Below are 19,208 nucleotides of genomic sequence, written 5' to 3'. Positions count from 1 at the left end.
AGAATCATATAGAAATGAAAAAGTAGAAATAGAAATCCAGAGCAAAGATATCCTCTAATTCAGCGTAGCACATGTGCAGCTGCTGCGATTCACGTAAGCATTCGGCTCGTCGCTGTTGCAGATTTTTCTCTCGCTGTTCTGGCTCACAGCGCTGCAAACACAAAAATAAATATCCCCAAAGCTGTGAAAGGGAGCTAATTAGTAAGAGTATTGTTACTCTCCGCAGGAGTAGTCCAGCAGTAGAAATCAGTCCAATAACAAGGTGTGTAACATCTAGCAGGGTGACAGAAAAACCCAGGGTAACTTCTAAGGACCTCAACGTCTCTCTCACATTGTGTTTTTAAACATGCTTCCATTTGTCACTTCAGTCTTTACTCTGAAATACAGGAAGAGAAATCATGGCTGAAACAATTTCTCATGAAACCAGGGGTGTGGTCCAACAGTCAGTTTGGTGAGGAAGGTTCCTAACTGAGAGAAGTGACCCAGAAGTATCTGTGTAGCAGCCACAATGAATCCAGATCATGAGCTTTATTAACTGATCAAAGTCTCTTCTTTCATCTTCTGTATCATTCAGTTTGCATTGGTAATGCCCATTATTGTAATGCTTTTTTAAGACCAGCAAAACTTTATTTCACTTTGGGTTAGCTGGGATAAGTGATGGATGGAGGGAATTTTACTTCAGCCACAGAAATCCTAAACAGGAAGGAGGAGCAGAGTTACAGTGGATCACTATCCAGCAGGGAAACAAGGTTTATTTCAATTTCTTGGCCATGAGTGAGATTTACTGAGTGGGCAAATTAGGGAGACGACACCATCAGATCCCGAGCCCTCCATGTGTTAATCAAGAGACGGCTGCTGTGCTACATCCATAAATAATGAATAAATTAGGAGCTAAAGCTGAAAGGACAGTTTATTTGTACCATCTTCACGTGAACACATTCAAGAACATCACAGATGAAGAAACATTAAAAACTTCCACACTACATAAAGCAAGAAAAATAGTTTTTCTTTCAGGTGGTTTCAGAAAAACAGAAACATCAAACATCTCCAAGACTCTCTTTGAAAGAACTACAAACCTTTGTTCTCATGGTCCAATCATGAGTGAACTCCCCGATGAAGCCTTGTGTGCTAAAACATGTCAGAGTTTTAAAGGTTAAACATGAGTTTCCAAAACGTTTTGCTGGAGAACAATGAACTATTTGACTGAGTTTCAATCATTTACAGACGAGCAAAACCAGGACAGAGAAAAAAGGACAAAACTGACTCAGTAAAAAACAGAAAAGAAGATCCCATGTAGATCTGTATTATGTAGAAGTTCATCCCAGCAACCAGTTCAGTTCAACACAAGTTTAAATGATTCTATCTGAACTCTGTGGAGCCTGATCTCAAGCTTTTTGAGTCTGACACAGAAACCAGAGGATCTTTCTGTGTCTTCAGATTCACTGTGATCCAGTGATGGGAGTGATTTCAGCCCTGAGTGATCGCGCTGATGTTTGCACAGAGCAGACAATGAGGTGAATGTTTGGGCACATTGGTAACAGTGAAACAGTTTATTAGTAACGTGGGATCGTTTGTGTGCAGAGTATGAACTGAGATTCCTGAAGCTCTTGTCACACTGGTCACAGCTGTAGTTTCCTTCCATGTGTGCACGTTCATGAATGTTACGATGACCTGACTGTGAGAAGCTTCTCTCACAGTGTCTGCACTTGTGTGGTTTCTCTCCTGTGTGGACTCGTTTGTGTGATTTAAGCTGACCTGCAGTGGTGAAGGATGACCCACACTGATCACAGAGGTGCTTTTTAACCCCACTGTGAATCAGTTCATGTCGTTTTAACTCACTTGGTGTGGTGAAGCTTCTCCCACATTCTTTGCAGTATTTCAGTTTGTCTCCAGTGTGTCTACGTTGATGTACTTTTAGGGTCTTTTGCCGACTGAAAGTTTTTCCACAGAGGTCACAATGAAAGTCTTTCCCACCACCACAGTGATGACAGGGTTGAGAACTGGATCCATCTGTGTCGCTCTGCTTCTAAACAAAGACACAAAGACAGTGTAAGTTAGTCCTTCAACATTTGTATCCTGAACGTCGCCTGAAATAAAGAGAATCTCTGCAGACGTCCAACTACATTTGACTGTTTCAGTTAACACACTCAGTTTACTGGGCTGCAATAACTACAATACTACCACCATAATACTACAGTAATACTAAAATCATAACTGAAAGGAAAATCTGAATAATCACTCAGAGCTGCTTTTCCATGCAGTAGAATTGCTAACATGCTAACACAGTTTAATGAGCAGAGTTGTTCCAAACAGTCAGGCTAAAATGACAAGATAACAATATAAATACATACCTCACAGTAGCTGCACTTGTAGAGTCTCTTTCTGGTGTGGATCTGTTGGTGTCGTCTCAGGTCATGTGGAGCTTTAAAAGTCTTCTCACACAGGTCACATTGATAAGGTCTCTCCTCAGTGTGGGTAAATGTGTGTTGTTGTAACTGTGCGTCTGTTGTAAAGTATTTGCCACACTGTTCACAGCAGTACACATCATGTCTGGTGTGAATGCGTAGGTGTGTATTTCGGTTCCCACTCTGGCTGAAAGTTTTTCCACAGATGTCACAGCTGTATGGCTTAATTCCAGAGTGGGTAACTAGGTGCTTCTGTAAGTTGCTACTGTGAGTAAAAGCTCTGCCACACTGATCACAGCTGTACGCTTTAACTCCACTGTGGACGAGTTGGTGTGTTTTTAGGGAACCCTTCCTGGAAAAAGACTTTCCACACAAGTCACAGCTGAACGGTCTCTCTCCAGTGTGGATGACCTGATGCCGTTTTAGTGAAGCCCTCACAGTAAAACCCTTCCCACACTCGTCACAGGTGTGTTTTTTCTCTCCCTTTCTTCTGTGAGGTTTGTCGGCCTCCTGAGAGCGCTGACTTCTGGCTCCATGTTGGTCCTGCAGTGACAGAGATACAAACAGAGGCAGTGAGTGAAATGCAGTCGTGGAACAAACTCAACCTTCAAACTCCATTAACACTAGTTTTAAACCTGAAGGTGGAGCGTGGCACCAAACACCTTAAAGGTCTCTTATCCCCACCTGCTGGTAGTTCTAACACATTACATCCAACCTGCTGTTAAAGATAATTCATGACTGTTCAAACACTAAAATCATGCACACACACACACACACACACACACACACACACACACACACACACACACACACACACACACACACACACATTATTTTATAATTTAGATTATTTTGTTGTTTCCTATTACATATTTCTATAATTTGTATAGATTTATACAGAATTATTCAGTGATAATAAATCCTATGTTTGTTTATTCTAAAGGAACCCCGTTAGCTTCCACAACAGATGTTGCTCGTCTTCCGTCAAATACTCACATAAAATATTACACAATAAAGTGGATTCAAGATATCCACATAATTTCACTCTTACATCCACAGTGAGGTTTCACAATTGTTCAAATATAAGCAATCAATAATAATAATAATAATATCAATAACATTGAGGCACATTACACAAATTTCAAAAACAAATCATGTCTTACAATATTTACAACAACTAAAAGCTCTGTAAATCAGCCTTTAAGTGTTCATTTAACCCTTGTGTGGTGTTCATATTTTTGTTACTCAGCCAGTGTTCATGGGTCTGCTGGACCCGCTAGAGTTTTGGCTTTCCAAATCAACACTATCAAACAATTTTATGTTAAATTACTCAACAGATGTTTACTTCATCCCAATTACAAGCCATATGAACAGCAAACATGGTTATTTTTTCCCTTTACCTTTGTTAGATCACATTTATGAATTAATGTGCTTCTCGTTTTTTTTTATTTTTTTATAAAATGTTATAAAAAAATAAATCAGTTATAATCAAGTGGAGTGAGTGGAAAGACACAACACATTTACACGTGAAGCAATATGTTTTACAACTAAATGGGATCAGCAGCTCATCAATGGTGACATTAGGCCCAGGGTTGTAAAACAGGGGAGGTGGTGCACACACTTATCCCACACTGTCCTGATGGCAGCTAGCTTGTCTCTCTGCCGTCGAGCTGGTCTGTCGTCTCGGTTATCAAAACGGATAATCCTGGAAATTTTGTGGAAGTTTTCCAGAGACATTGATGCACGGAAAGGTTCTTGCCGGTTTCTGCATCCCACAGGGATTCTGTGGATTCCCCTTTGGACCTGAAAACTCCTGCAAGGATAAGAACCCCAAAGTAGGCCTTTGGGGTTCTTAAATAAATTTGGTCCATCTCCTTCCACCTCTCTCCAAAAACACACCTTCCTTCTAGATTACTGCAATCCAGAATAATTTTCTGGATGGAATCTGGGATGAAAAGCTCAAATGAAGACTTGATGTCCTGCACATGAGTAACTTCAGCCGTGTTGGCCCTGGCTTATCACAGTAACAGCTCTGCAGGGTGGCTCATTTCTTGGGCAAGAAGACCATTCAATGTCACCAGTTATTGACATCCATATTTCTTCACTTGCTGTCTGGTGGGCTTGTTCTGGTCTTGGAGCTGGCAGCAGATGGGGTACTCGTCTTCGTTTTGTTACTAAATGGTGCTCAACCTCATCCTCTTCTTCAAAGTCACTGTCAGACTCTGAATTTTCAGAAATGTGAAATATTCTGAAACCTCTTTGTCAACATCATCATCCGAAGCTCCTCTCTCTTCCAAAATCAATTGGATGGCCCTCGCAGCAGATAATCTTTTGCCATCTTGATCAGTTGTGATAAAGAACCACACTGGCAAAGTCTTATTTATAGTATTATGCCCCTAATTTGCAGGTGTGACAGGGTATGAGAAAACGAAATTTGGATCCCTCAAGAAAGAGGGTAAAATGTGTGGGAATGTCAGAGCGGACGGTGTTGGTAGTTGAATTTTCAACAATGTTGCAACTTTGTGCGGAGCAGGAGGGGAAGAAAACACTATCAGCAGCACCAGAAAGGAGGAAGACAGAGTGTGGGAACACAGGACCTACACTTTCAACACTTTTATTAGACCTGGGTCCAGTGGACCCGAACACCTTGTATGTAATGTAAATGCGTGGGGGGAGGTACAGTATGAGGTCATTGAAAATTAGTTCAGATTTATGTTCTTCACAGAAAATAAGCCAAAGCCAATGAATTTCAGGTTGAAAAAATAATTCATTGTTTAATTTTTCTTTTAAAAAAAACTGAAAATGGGTCTCACAGACCCGAACACCATACAAGGGTTAAAGGGCAGTTCAAATAAAAATAGAGGTATTATAGGTGACCTCTATAAAGGATTAACAAATATGAAATTACACTCAACCTTGTATATCAAAACAAAATGGGAAATGGAGGGAGGAATAGAGATAAAGGAGGAAGAATGGACAACAATATGGGCATATCAATGGAAATGTAGCAGCTCACAGAGCTGGCGGGAATTTGGGTGGAAATGCCTGATAAGATATTTTATTACACCTCACCAAAAATCTCACTATGAAGGTAACCCTCCCGCTTGCTGGAGAAATTGTGGAAATACAAATGCAAATCACTATCATATTTTCTGGGACTGTCATGTTATTAAAACTTATTGGAAGGGAATACATGCAGCAATACAAGAGACATTTGGAAGATATTTACCTTTGGAAAGTAAAACTCTACGTTTTGGACTTATGCCAGAAGGATGGACAAAGAACGATAAATACTTGTTTAATATTTTACTGGCAGCAGGCAAAAAAGCCATCACAAACAAATGGCTTTCTTCAGAGAGCCCAACTATGAACACGTGGATGAACATCACACTGGACATTTACAGAATGGAGAAAATGACAGCAGATGTGAACTACAAGAGGGACCTGTTTGTATCACGATGGAAGAAATGGATGGACTACATTAGAAAACGCAGGCCAGTTTTTGCTTTTGCATTAGATTTTGACTTTGTTAACTACTAGAAGACTACAGGAAAAATTAGTTACATTAATGGAAACAAAAACACACTCCCTATATTTATTTATTTATTTTTCTTTCCTTTTTCTTTTTCCTTATGTATTTTTTATTTATGTTGTTTGTTGTTTCCTGTTTTGCTTCTTTTTCTTTTCTTCTTCTTCTTTCATTCTTATTGTATGGATATTTTAGTTGTTTAAATATAGAAAAAAAGAAAAAAATATATGTACTGAAAGATAGCTGAAGTTGATGGTATTGTATAGTGATTCTAAAATGTCAATAAAAATAAAGAAGCTGGAATGAAATGAGTCCAAGTCTTCTGCTGATTCAGCCTCACATTCATCTTTGCTCCTTGTTCTGCATCCCCACCATGGACTTCATTCCTTTCCAAGCCAGCCTTGAGTGTCCTTTATTCAGCTCATCCTCTGCTTTACTTTTACACCTGATTTTAGCTGCTTTTCTTCTCTCCCTCATAACAAGACAGCTTCTTCTGCCTGAGAACATGTTGGAGTGATTTACTAATCCAGGGCTGATTTTTGGGGAAAATAGTTCCCATTTTCAAAGTAATCCCCATTTTTCCCAGAATGAAATGTAAGTAGAAATAAATGATCTAAGTGAGAACATGAGCCTTTAAAAAGGCTCTTCTGAGGCTGCTGCCAGTGGTCAAAGCCTCCAACAAAGCTCTGTAAGTACATATGTGATCATAGCTTTAGCTTTTAAATGTTTATTCTAGTTAACACAGATCAGGTGGAACAACTCAAATAAAATATCAAAAATATTAAGTGGTCATCGGTACTCAGTTTGTTCAATACTGAATACAATGGAGCACAAATTGTCCACGTTTCTGAAATATTTCTGGGTGTAACTGTCACCAAAGTGCAATTTAGACCTGGCCTGTGGTTGTTATCTAAGTGATAATCATCAATTCTACTAAAACAAATACAAAATAAAGAAGTTTGACACATTTTGTTGATATCAAAAGCACACTGAACAATTCAGTGTTGTTTTACTGCTGTTCTCTCTTCACTTCTTCTCCTCTGATTCTCTCCACATGTTGCTCTGCATCAGTGCTCAGTTTCCTGACAAAACAAGATGAAATATTGCTAAATATAATAGTATCTCATTACACTTCAACATAAGTGTTTTATTTTTGTAATTGTTTATCTGTTATTTTTCAGACTGAGTCACTGTGACCTGTCAGAGAGAAGCTGTGAAGCTCTGGCCTCAGATCTCAGCTCTCAGACCTCTAATCTGAGACAGCTGGACCTGAGTAACATTAACCTGAAGGATTCAGGCGTGAAGCTTCTGTCTGAAGGACTGAAGAGTCCACGCTGTACACTGGAAACTCTCAGGTGAGATCAAGCATTTTTCTTTCATCAACTGACAGAATTAGCAGATTAATAATAAGGCAGTCCTCTAATAAGAGGAGAAGTGGAGGTGTTTTGAAGGGCAACATACTCTTATGTTAACAAGACAGGAAGTAGTTCCTGGGAACTGCTTCCTTTGTTGTTGTCTAAGTAGAAACATGATGGTGAAACAGTGATGAGTTTGCAGAGGTGGATCCACACAACACAACAATGCAGTTGCGTGCTGAAAGCAGACTTCTCACAGATTCTGAGGCTGCAGGTTTCATCACTGTCCAACCAAAATTCACTGAACCAGCAGTAAATGAACGTCCAAAACGACGCTTCATGTTTAAAAAACAGATAATCAGGGGGATTTGTGTTTACATCTTTTTTGTGTAATCCGTTCACCTGCTGTTTCAGCTGTTTGGTGGTTGTTGAGATGGTTTTGTGAACTTTTAGCTGAGATTCTGACATTTCTGTAGATACCACACGTCTAATTACTTTGTACAGCATGAACGGCCATAACGAGGTTTTTAACAGTAAGAAAAGTTGTAAAACTTCAGAAAATATAGTTAAAAGTCCAAAACCTTCTACGTCTGGTGGCTTGTGGTAAGGAGCAGATCAAACGAGTAAAGAATTACGTTATAATTATAAATGGCTTCAACAGCACATTCAGGTCTGTGAGACTCATTCAGACACTGAGCCGTGGCTCTGTGCTACATGCACATAGTTCTGCATCTCTGCCATTCAGACACACTTTATATAGTTTATTTTATGTAGTATTCAATACTGAACTGTACATTTAGTCTTTTTAAAGGCAGCAAGTTTTATTCAGTGTTTTCATAAAAGCCTTATTTTTATCCATTTACTGCTATTAGGAAGAACACGTGAGGTTTAAGACCTGGACCAGTTTGAAACCTTTTGTCCTCCACAGTGGAAAATGGGTGGAAATAAAAATGGGTCTCACTTTAGCCAGCTCCTAATTTTATCAGTTCTACTCTCAGCGTCTCCTGTATATCTCCTGTATAAATGTTGCACTCAGCTTTGTGGTCTCCAATATCACTGAAATGCAGCCAGATGCTGCTCATTTTGCCTTTTCACTCTTTCCTGACACGCTTGCATTTCAGTACAGCTCCCATTTCTCTGTGTACTGGTCTCTACCACTACCCTTGCTGTCTATGGGACATGTCCTCTTTCACATAATGGTATGATCCCAGTCTGTCTCTGAAAGTGATTGGCCACATGGTTTGCTCATCAGAATAAAACCTCAGCCGTGCTCACATTGATTATCAGCAAGCCTGAAAATTCATCAATATTTGACATATGAAATTATGTCAAGGGCTGGATTTGGCCCACGGGCCATATGTTTGACACCCCTGGTTTACACAGTTTGGTATTCAATGTACAAGTGAGTTAGCTCTCAGCTAACTAGCAGACAAGCTAACTGCTGGGACTGCGTCTTTCTAACAAGAGCGTCAGACACTCAGACTGGTTTCCTTTGTGGATGATGATGTGTTCTCACACTGATCCTTCATGCTGATGCTGCCATCCACCCACTGCTCCTGGATTCCTCATCATCATCTCCATCAGCCCTCACAATACTCCACCTTCTTCAGCTCCATGTTCAGCAGCCTGGATGGACAGTAATTCTTTCCATGGGTTATGGTGGGACATTGAGAGCTGAAGTCAAACAGCAGTGAGAATGAAAGACTGATTCATTTCTATTTAGTCTTGTGATGTGCAGCTTTGTTCAGAGCATTAAGGCCCAGCAAAGATCACTGAGGTCATAGAGTCCTGATGAAACCTGTGTGCTTATAGAAACTGAGACCAGATGGACCAGAATAGAAGGACATTAAAATGAAGTGTCAGCTACACAAAGGCAAAGCTATTCAGTTGTTGCTGTGAGTTATTTAAATGGAGGATGGAGTCAGACTTTAAGCTGCTGGACTCAGTCACTATATCCTGTTGTCCTCATAGAACCTGGACACACAGACTCACCTGTGACACAGTGACACACAGTGTGGGCTACACACACATTAGAAAGTGGATCAGTCACACTTGTGCAATCATTTGTTGTGCTGGAAACCATGAACACTTTGAATCACATTAATGGCTTTGTTACAGCAACATGCAATCATGAGTTCAAAAGTAGTGCATTGTGTACTTATTTTAATAGTACTGCAGTATGAGAAGTGCAACATTCAGTGTGCAGAAACAGATCAGGTGCTTTCTAACAGCAGTGTTCCCTTTAACACAGCAGCAGTTCAAATATTTCTGTCAGTCTGAGCTGAAACATGAATCTAATCAAATATCAAATCAAAGTTCTTTGCCTCTGCCAGGACGTTAACATTTGATCTAGTTTTTTACAAAGTTCCCTCAGCGTCCAGAGCCACCAACATACCTTTGATCAACAGCAAGTGAACATTTATAAATGTGTGTTTCCAGAACAGGAAGCAGCAGAACTATTGTTCTGTTATCAGGCAGCAGCACAAACGCTCATCAGCTCATTTACTGTGCAGGACTTTGAGTGTGTGAAGTGTGTGTTTGTGCTGGATTTCCTTTGGAGAATCTCAGTCAGAAACAAGACAAAGAAAAACTCTTTCAACAGTCCAGGTTGAGTTGACAACATGAACTGCATTTATCTTCCTCTGACTGACATGTTCTTCCTCCTCTGCACCGAGCCAGCTGCTGAGACTCACAAGCTCATTGACATTTTCTGATGATAAAGAAACTCTCTTCTTCTGCACAATATGAGCAGCAACAGAGAAGAAGCTTTCACAGGTACAGATGTTGCAGCTGTGGCCAAGTACATGTGCTGCATGTTGGAGCAGCACTCTGATGGACAGGCCTCTGTACTGATGGTGGGCTCTGCTCTGTGTCCACCACACTGTTCTCAGCTGAGTCTTCCTCCTGTTCACAATCACACTCTGATCAAGCATGTTCATGTTGTAACGCCGTGGCTTTCGTAGTCTCTCCTTTTTCTACAGCTCATGTGTTCTTCTTGTGATGCTGCGTCTTGAGGCTCATACATGCCGTCATTTGTTGATCCTAAGAACGTTCCTCAGACCGACTTCTTCAACAACAGATAACTTTAGTTGTATCAACACTGCCTCCTGGAACAGTTTAAAATGAACATGTCAAAGATCTGTACCTGTCTCCATGTTTCTGTCCCCGCCCCTTTCTTTCTGTCCTGGGTCATGTGAGCGCTGCAGTAGTATTAGGCCCACCCTCAATGCTCTCATTGGCTGAGATGCATAATGACGCCCATTTCAAGCCAGCACTGATCAACATCCCTCCTGTGACCCATGGCTGTTATATTCAGAGCCAGTGAGCACTTTCACAATAATCATGATTTTAAAAACTGTGATTAAAATAATTGCTGACGTTAATCAGTTAATGAGTTAACGAGATTATAACAGGTTAAGTTGCCCTAATAATTAGACTTTGGTGACAAACTGATGTGATCTCCATGTTTCCTTTGTTGGACTGTGGGCGAGTGTCAGAACTGAATGTACTGAGTAACATGTAGAGTTTAAACATGTGTCAGTTCCAGTTTTAGAGCTCTAAAGTGCAGCTATCATGTTAGGAATATGTTAGGAATAGACAGGAACACTGAGCACACTGAGGTCAAATCTTTATTTTACCACTCGCTGCATTCTTGATGTTCATGAATTCAGCAGCTTCATGATTGTCTGCAGCATTAATCTCATATTTCCATTAAAAGTGTTGAATTTGACTGTTTGATGTTCTTTATGATCTCTGGCACCAGTTCATCTGTAGGCTGAGCTCAGTCCATCCATTTAGTGAAATGATGTTTAAAGGTCTCCTTGTTCTGTGAGCGTGCACAGATCCTGAAGCAGAAAGCCTGGGTTACAGAGAAATGATCATCACTGTGATGATGCTCATCGTCTCTGACTGGGATTTGAGGTTTTGTCAAAGCAGCAAAGAAAGCCTGGCTATGTTGGACTGGGTGTGGCAGCAGCTCCCAGTTTGAGTTCAGGAGACAGACACCCTCTCTACTTTGAAGATCAGCTTCAAACTTTCCTTTTTGATAAAACTTATAGTTCGAGCTGGATCAGGTGACCCTGAACCATCACTTAGTTATGCTGCTATAGGCTCAGGCTGTTGGTGGACTTCCCATGATGCTCTGCTTTCTTCTCCCCACTTTTCACTCCTGATGCTTTTATATGTCACTACTGCATGTCCTTAACTTTTGTCTCTCTGTTTTGTTCTTGTCTCTCTGAGCTCATCTCTTCTCTTTCCCCTCACCCTGCAACCAGTCATGGTAGATGCTCCTCCTGGAGCCTGTTTTCACTGGGAGGATCTTTGTGTCAAAGGGAGTTCTTCTTCCCACCATCACCAAGTGCTGCTCACAGTGGAGGCGGTTACCTTACACTGTTAAACAGCTTCAGATGACTGTTGTTGTCTGTTGGGTATTGTCACTTATAAATAAAGTTACATTGAATGGATGTAAATGGATAGATGTTATTGTGACAAAGAGAAAACAACTGTTGACAGATAGATTGTTGTTTTGTGTGTTTGCAGTCTGTCAGGCTGTCTGATCACAGAGGAAGGCTGTACTTCTCTGGCCTCAGCTCTGAGCTCCAACCCCTCCCATCTGAGAGAGCTGGACCTGAGCTACAATCATCCAGGTCCCTCAGGAATGAAGCTGCTGTCGGCTGGACTGAAGGATCCAGGCTGGAGACTGGACACTCTCAGGTATGGAGAGAAAATCTGATAGAGGAGGAAGAGCTGGAAACATTTCCCGTGTCTTTCACTCACTTCCTGTTTGTTTCCTGCAGATGAGACATGAACAATCACACATGCAGGAATATTTTCAGGGTCAGACACACTAGTCTAGCTGGATAGTTCATGGATATTTATGTAGGGGTCCCCAAGGAGTCTGTTTGCAGGAACATTTAGGTCACAGGTGTACCTGATATAGATACCAGTGTACCTAATAAAGTGTCAGCTAACATTTGGAAATGGAAGCTTAAATAATGACAAACTGTACATTCACAGCTGAATTCACAATAAATTTGTTCTCAAGTGCACATTTTTCTGTTATTGTTCTCAAACAACAGAATGAGAATGAAATATTGATTCTAACAGGGCCCATAAACAGCATTAGCTTAGCAGCATTAGCTTATCAGAGTTTCTATCATGGTCACAGAAATCTTTAGCAGAGAAAAGTGGCCTACTTAGCAATAGCTGCTCAAGTTGTATAAAGAAAGGGAAAACAGTATTAGCATTAGCTGCTAATGGCAGCTTACTTAGCATAAACTGTTCACATCTTTATAATGCAAGGGAAAGGAGTCACTCATGGAAGCCTATTTAGCATTAACGTCTCACATCATTATAACACAAGAGAAAAGGGTATTAGCGTTAGCTACTAATGCTTATTCACCTCAAATTAGCTTTAGCTGCTAATGGTAGCCTACTTAGCATTAACTCCTCACTAATATAATGCTAATTCACATCAAATTAGCATTAGCTGCTCATATTGTTATAAGGAAAGAGAAAACGGTATTAGCATTAGCTACTAATAATTATTCAGCCCTAATTAGAATAAGCCTCTAAAAGCAGCCTACTTAGCATTAACTCCTCACATCGTTGTTACCCAACGGAAAAGAGTATTAGTATTAGCTACTATCATTTTTAATAAGTAAGAGAAAACAGTGTTAGCATTATTGAATAATGCTAATTCACACTAAATTAGAATTAGCTATTTACAAGAGCGTACTTAGAATTAGCCGCTCACATTGTTAAAAAGTAAGGGAAAACAGTATTAGTATTAGCACATAATGCTAATTCACGTCAAAGTAGCATTAGTTAATAATGGCAGCCTACTTAGCATTAACTGCTCACTAATATAATGCTAATTCACATCAAATTAGAATTAGCTGCTCACATTGTTAAAAGGGAAGGGAAAACAATATTAGCATTAGCTGCTAATAATTATTCACCTAATTAGAGTTAGCCCCTAATGGAAGCCTAGTTAGCATTAACTCCTGACATAGTTATAATGCAGGGGAAAAGGGTTACCATTATCAGATAATGCTAATTTACATCAAATTAACAATTGTTAATAATGGTAGACTTCGTATCATTAGCTGCTGTCGTTCTTACAAAGCAAAGGAAAACAATATGAGCATTAGCTGCTAATGCTTTTTCATCTAAAATTAGCATGAGCCACTAATGGCAGCCTACTTAGCATTAACTCCTCACTAATATAATGCTAATTCACGTCAAATTAGCATTAGCTGCTAGCATCAGCCTACCTAGCACTAGTTGTTCACATTGTTAAAAGGGAAGAGAAAACGATATTAGCATTAGCTACTAATAATTATTCACCCCTAATTAGAATTAGCCGCTAATGGCAGTATACTTAGCATTAACTCCTCACATTGTTATAATGTAAGGGAAAAGAATTAGCATTATCTAATAATGTTGACCTTGGCCCACTGGAAAAGTTCAGAACTAAAGATTTAGGAGTGTTTCTCGATAGCTCTTTCTCATTTGAGAAACAAATGAACTCTGTTATTAAAACCAGCTGTAAGGTTTATATTGTTGATTGATGCTTAGAAATATTTACTCATATATGCTTAGAGTTGTATAATTGATTGCATGATGATAGAGGTTTGATCCTGAGTAGTCTGTAAAGACTTTGTGTGCCTTCCAGAGTGCTCTGGCATGCACACACCACTTGGGGCCGTGAGAGAGGTCGTACCCTCTCTTACTGATTTATGGTGTAGGACAGGGGTCTCAAACTCTATTTAGCTGGGGGCCGCTGCAGGCAGAGTCTGGGTGAGGCTGGGCCGCATTAGGTTTTCTACAAGAAAGGCATGGTTAAAAAATTCCAATCTTCTCAAATCTCTTTATTTTTATTTTTTAACACAAAATATGAAAAATAAATAAACAAATTAAGAATTAATAAGAAAATAAATCAATCTGTAATACATAAATAAAATAATAATAAGATATTTTTAGTCAGTGAACTTGTGTGTTTTTTTCAGTCTTCTATATCTGCTGTATTTAGATTGAAATGTCTGTATTAACAGTTCTATAACCTTCTTCTGAACATGAATGGAACACTGTAGAAAATGAACTGTTCTTCTGAACATGGCTTCTCTTGCCTACTCCTTGCTGCTAGAGACCTGGCAGCGTTTCCTCTCGCATAGCCGAGCCAGATTTGGCCTGAGGGAGGAAGCAGTTGCGACCCTCAGTATGTCTTGAAGATGATCATCCATAAGTCTGGACCTGTACTTGGACTTATTGAAGTTCAAAGTGGAGAAGAGCTTTTGGCACAAGTATGTGCTACCAAAAAGGCACATGGTCCGCTTGAACATTCGGGAAAGCCGAGGGAAACTAGGGCTCAAGTCTCTCAAAAATTGTCCAAGCTTGTCATGTTCATGTTTGCTGCAATGCAAACGCAGTGATGCAAATAAAAACATGGAGCCACAAATTACGGTGCGACCCTATAATTAGTCCGGGTTACCGGGGACTGTTGTTGCCGATGAACAGGTGTCGCTATGTGACTGCAGACTAAATTGGGCTGCATTGAGTTCATGACTTTTCTTTTATCCCGCCGCCTACGCATCACTGTGAGAGTTAATATGAGATCTCTCTCTGTGGAAAAAAAACTTTAAATCCCACTGACGTGTGTATAAATCTATATACGTATAATGTCCCGCTGGGCAGCAACTTAAAAAAACAACTTTTTTTGAAGTGTTGTGAACGCAGCGCGCTGGGGCGAATGTCGGCGTTTGCCCAATAGAAAGGAGGAAGCCAGCCAGGCACAGAAAGAAAGAAACACTCCAGGGCAACGCTGCTGGAACTTTGACTCATTGAGAAATGTTTCCCTGCTTGCATCAAGCCCGGCTGGTGTCCCCTGAGATCCATATCCCACCCTGATTGGTGGGATAATTCAGCTCCGCCCACAACACTGTAAAGTGTCATACATTATCAAACTAACATTACATTTTCATATTAAGGTGGGGCCAAAAACTATCGTCCTGCGGGCAGCAGTTGGCCCGCGGGCCGCGAGTTTGAGACCCCTGGTTGTAGGAGGACACCTACTCTGTGTCTGGTTAAGTATAAGAGCCCTTTGTTAGGGGGACCGCTGGACTCTTAGCACCAGCTTTGGGGTCACAGGGTCACATCTGGAACACACACACACACACACAGACACACACACACACACACACACACACACAGACACACACACACACACACACACACACACAGACACACACACACACACACACACAGACACACACACACACACACACACACACACACACACACTATGCACAGACTGGTACTCTTTGTTCATACCTGTGTAAGACGTCATAATGAACTTGTGCATATTCATGTAAGCTCAATAAAGAGCAGTGTTACGAGGGAGCAGACGAGAGCGACTGAGGTCAAGTGAAGGAACGGCGCTGTCACAGTTCTCTCCCTCATCAATTGTCTGGTTCCAGCGGTGGGTCTGTGCTAGACGACCCATCACCAGCTTTTTCCACTGGTTACCAGTACGTGGTAGAATCCACTTCCAGATCTGGTTGTCTTTAAATCTGTGAATGGATTGGCTCCATCTTATCTCTCTTTAACAAAAGAATCCAAGTGGAGCCCTCAGGTCTGCAGATAAGCAGCTTCTGACCAGAACTAGACGTAAAAACAGAGGTGAGCTTTATCGATGGCTGCAGCCAAACTCTGGAACAGTCGCCCTTCACATCAGGTCGTCACCAACACTGGACATTTTTAAAAGCCGGTTGGAAACACATTTGTACTCTGTAGCTTTCAATCCTGACCAGTCTTTATAGTCATTACTGTGTATGTTTCCTATTTTCTCTCTACTCTGTGCAGCACTTTGGCTCAAGCTGTTTTTAAATGTGCTGATAAATAAATGTAGATTTCTTTGAATAAAACAGTGGAGCCGAGCTTTGAGCTCAGTGTGTAACAGTGTGTGTGTGAGAGCCATGTAATGTCCATGTGTGCATGCTGACTGTGCTGCTCTGACCCCCCTCCTCCTTTCAGGGTGGAGCCTGCTGGAGTCCGATGGTTGAGACCAGGTCTGAGGAAGTGTAAGTGTGTTTTTAATGGGATTCATGAAAACAAAGCAGCACACATTCAACCATCTTCATCATGTCAGGAGTCATCATCAAAGTGTCAATCAATGAACAGATGATGGATCAATAACTGCAGCTGGATTGTGTTTGTTCTCTCCATCAGATTCCTGTCAACTCACAATCGACACAAACACAGTGAACACAAAGCTCCAACTGTCTGACAACAACAGGAAGGTGACACGTGTGGAGGAGGTTCAGTCATATCCTGATCATCCAGACAGATTTGATGTTTATCAGCTGCTGTGTAGAAATGGTCTGACTGGTCGCTGTTACTGGGAGGTCGAGTGGAGAGGAGACGTTTTTATATCATTGAGTTACAGAAGCATCAGAAGGAAAGGAGACAGTGCTGACTGTTTGTTTGGATACAATGATCAGTCCTGGAGTCTGTACTGTGATTATAATGGTCCTCAGTCTGTCAGGCACAATAACAGCTACACATCCATCTCCTCCTCCTCTGTCTCTAACAGAGCAGCAGTGTATGTGGACTGTCCTGCTGGCACTCTGTCCTTCTACAGAGTCTCCTCTGACACTCTGATCCACCTCCACACCTTCAACACCACATTCACTCAAACTCTTTATCCTGGGTTTGGAGTCTATCCTGGTTCCTCAGTGTCCCTGTGCTGAGTGGAGTGTAAAGAGTGTCTCCTGTTACAGAAACACTCTGACTGTTGAACAGATAGTTCAGTCTGTACATGTCTGTCTCTTTCACTCACAAACACGTTTTCAGATTCATGGATTCAATCAGTTGATGTTTGAAACTCTTCTAAATGATTCCTTGTAAACTTCTTCCTCTTCAGTCACAAACAAACAGGAAGTGATGTCACATGTGTTCCTGTCCACACAGCAGAATGAGTCTATTGCTGACAGTGATGTACAAACAGAGTGAGCATTTCTGAGGCCCAAAATAAACTGAGTAGTTCACTGAATGAACAATGGACTGTGAGCTCAGTTCCTTCATCATTAGTATGGATTATATATGTATATGTATTATATTAGTATCATATATATCAGGTGCTGCTGCTTTCAGTCATTGTGCAAATGTGCTGTTTGTAAGCTTGTAAAGCTGCAGTCAGCTGAGACTGAAGAAGTCACCTGATCAGTGAGCAAACGTTTCTGAAAACGTCCAGATGAACAGAATCAACCTTTTGGGATCAGCCAGCAATGCAGCATCATTGTTGTTCAGCTTCAGAGGTTTGCAAGAATGAACTGATGACCAGAAACAGCTGCAAAGTCCAAGAAAATACCAGCTGGAGTTCAGCTGCATTTGAAGAAGTCAAAGAAAAGTAAGGATGGCAAAGGGCGACGTTTTCTTCCAAAGAGCTGCAAACATGGTCGACGCCTCATTAGAAGAATCATCTGGACATTTGTGAGGAACTCTAACCAAGAAAGCAACGTCACACAGATCCAACAGACAGTTTCCATGACTGCAAGTGTTGAGTGGAAAAATGCTACATTGCATTATTGCATCCTCTCACCACAGGAGGCGCTGTTGGCACCACTGATTGCTGATCAGCTGTTCTCTGATGATCTGATTGATACTGTGAATAACGGGACTCACTGAACTCTGTGACACAGTGAAGATTACAGAGTTTAACTTCACCCTTTAAGACTGACCACAGAACCAAGTCCGCCAGAGCTTTTGTTATATTTTTACATGCTGTGGAGCCATTTGTGGGAGCATTTCAAGTTGCTATACATCAATACAACTGTTATAGCCCTAATTTTAATAATATGTGTGCATTAAGTCCATAGTAACTACATAAACTGCAAAAAAAACCTCTGCTCATCCATCTCTGTGTGTATCAGGATACATTTGGTTCATAATACACAGAAAAATCAGAGTTATTACCTGTAATAAATGTGAAAGATTCCTGCAGTGATAACCAGGCAGGACTGAAACACATCCAAGCTGTCACCACGGTAACAGCACCGCCCATCCACAGGTGAGGGGAGGAGCAAAAAGAGGGACTTTGACCATTTTATACTAAAAACACTCAACTAATGTTTCTAATATGAAACAAATAAGCCCACATTAATGTGAGCGTTTATTAAATAATAATAATGATGATTTCCTCCTGATCTCATTTCCACAGCAGAGAAAACTGTGGTGTATATTGAGGTGGAGGGTGTGGTCTGTGGCTCAGGTGTAGAGTGAGGGTGGGGTGCACCACAGCAGCATGCTGGGACTGCTGAGGGTGGAGGAGGGAGTGATGATGACATCAGAGCTGCAGCACAGAGACCAGTGAACACACAGTCTGTTCATCTTTGCATAGATACAATATACAGCACAATATTGAATGACAGACACGCTGTGGGAGCTTCCACAGATACACTGACGTCAGCATCCAGAGTCCTCCTGCTGCTCCCCCCTCAGAGCCCCGTGATCAGCACCAACACATTCAGTTAGATGACAGAGTCCAGCTGCAGCTAGAATCAGCTCCCCTCTGTGAACAACAGCACAGCGTCAGTGTTTCACACTCAGTGAAAGGAGGAAACAGCAGAAGAACACCATGTGTGCTACGTTTCCCAGGACACACTACAAACTGCACAAATACAGAGCAGCACGTGGAAGGACCTGGAGCTGCATTTACAGAGCTGCAGACAGCGTGATGTCCTGTATGGACAGGTGGAAGGAACCAAGTCCTCAGCTGGAACACTCGTGTTTGTCCACAGACAGGAAACACAGCAGGAAACTTCCTCACAGAAGTGCAGCTCATGGATAACACACTTCCTGTCAGTCAGAATGAGGCTGCAGCCAAACACAGAAAGGTGTTTTTGTCCAGATGAGCCCAGA

General features: G+C 41.2%; 1 protein-coding gene and 1 long non-coding RNA gene across 2 annotated transcripts; one reads left to right on the top strand and one right to left on the bottom strand.

The window, feature by feature from the left end:
• Nucleotides 1-892: 892 nt before the first annotated feature.
• Nucleotides 893-2,470, bottom strand: LOC143413585 (uncharacterized). Its single transcript, XR_013094188.1, has 2 exons — nucleotides 2,352-2,470; nucleotides 893-2,026 (listed from the first exon to the last, which is right to left on the bottom strand). It is a non-coding gene; the product is annotated as an uncharacterized LOC143413585 (long non-coding RNA).
• Nucleotides 2,471-5,771: 3,301 nt separating this feature from the next.
• LOC143413424 (stonustoxin subunit alpha-like) lies at nucleotides 5,772-17,303 on the top strand. The gene is made up of 5 exons (XM_076876480.1): nucleotides 5,772-5,851; nucleotides 7,116-7,289; nucleotides 11,829-12,002; nucleotides 16,323-16,369; nucleotides 16,518-17,303. The coding sequence occupies exons 1-5, from the start codon at nucleotides 5,772-5,774 to the stop codon at nucleotides 17,036-17,038; spliced, it is 996 nt and encodes a 331-aa protein (XP_076732595.1). The 3' UTR covers nucleotides 17,039-17,303.
• Nucleotides 17,304-19,208: the final 1,905 nt, after the last annotated feature.

The sequence above is a fragment of the Maylandia zebra genome, linkage group LG2 (genome assembly GCF_041146795.1).
Source record: "Maylandia zebra isolate NMK-2024a linkage group LG2, Mzebra_GT3a, whole genome shotgun sequence".
Taxonomy (NCBI): Eukaryota; Metazoa; Chordata; class Actinopteri; order Cichliformes; family Cichlidae; genus Maylandia; species Maylandia zebra.
This window is presented reverse-complemented; position numbering and strand designations above follow the sequence as displayed.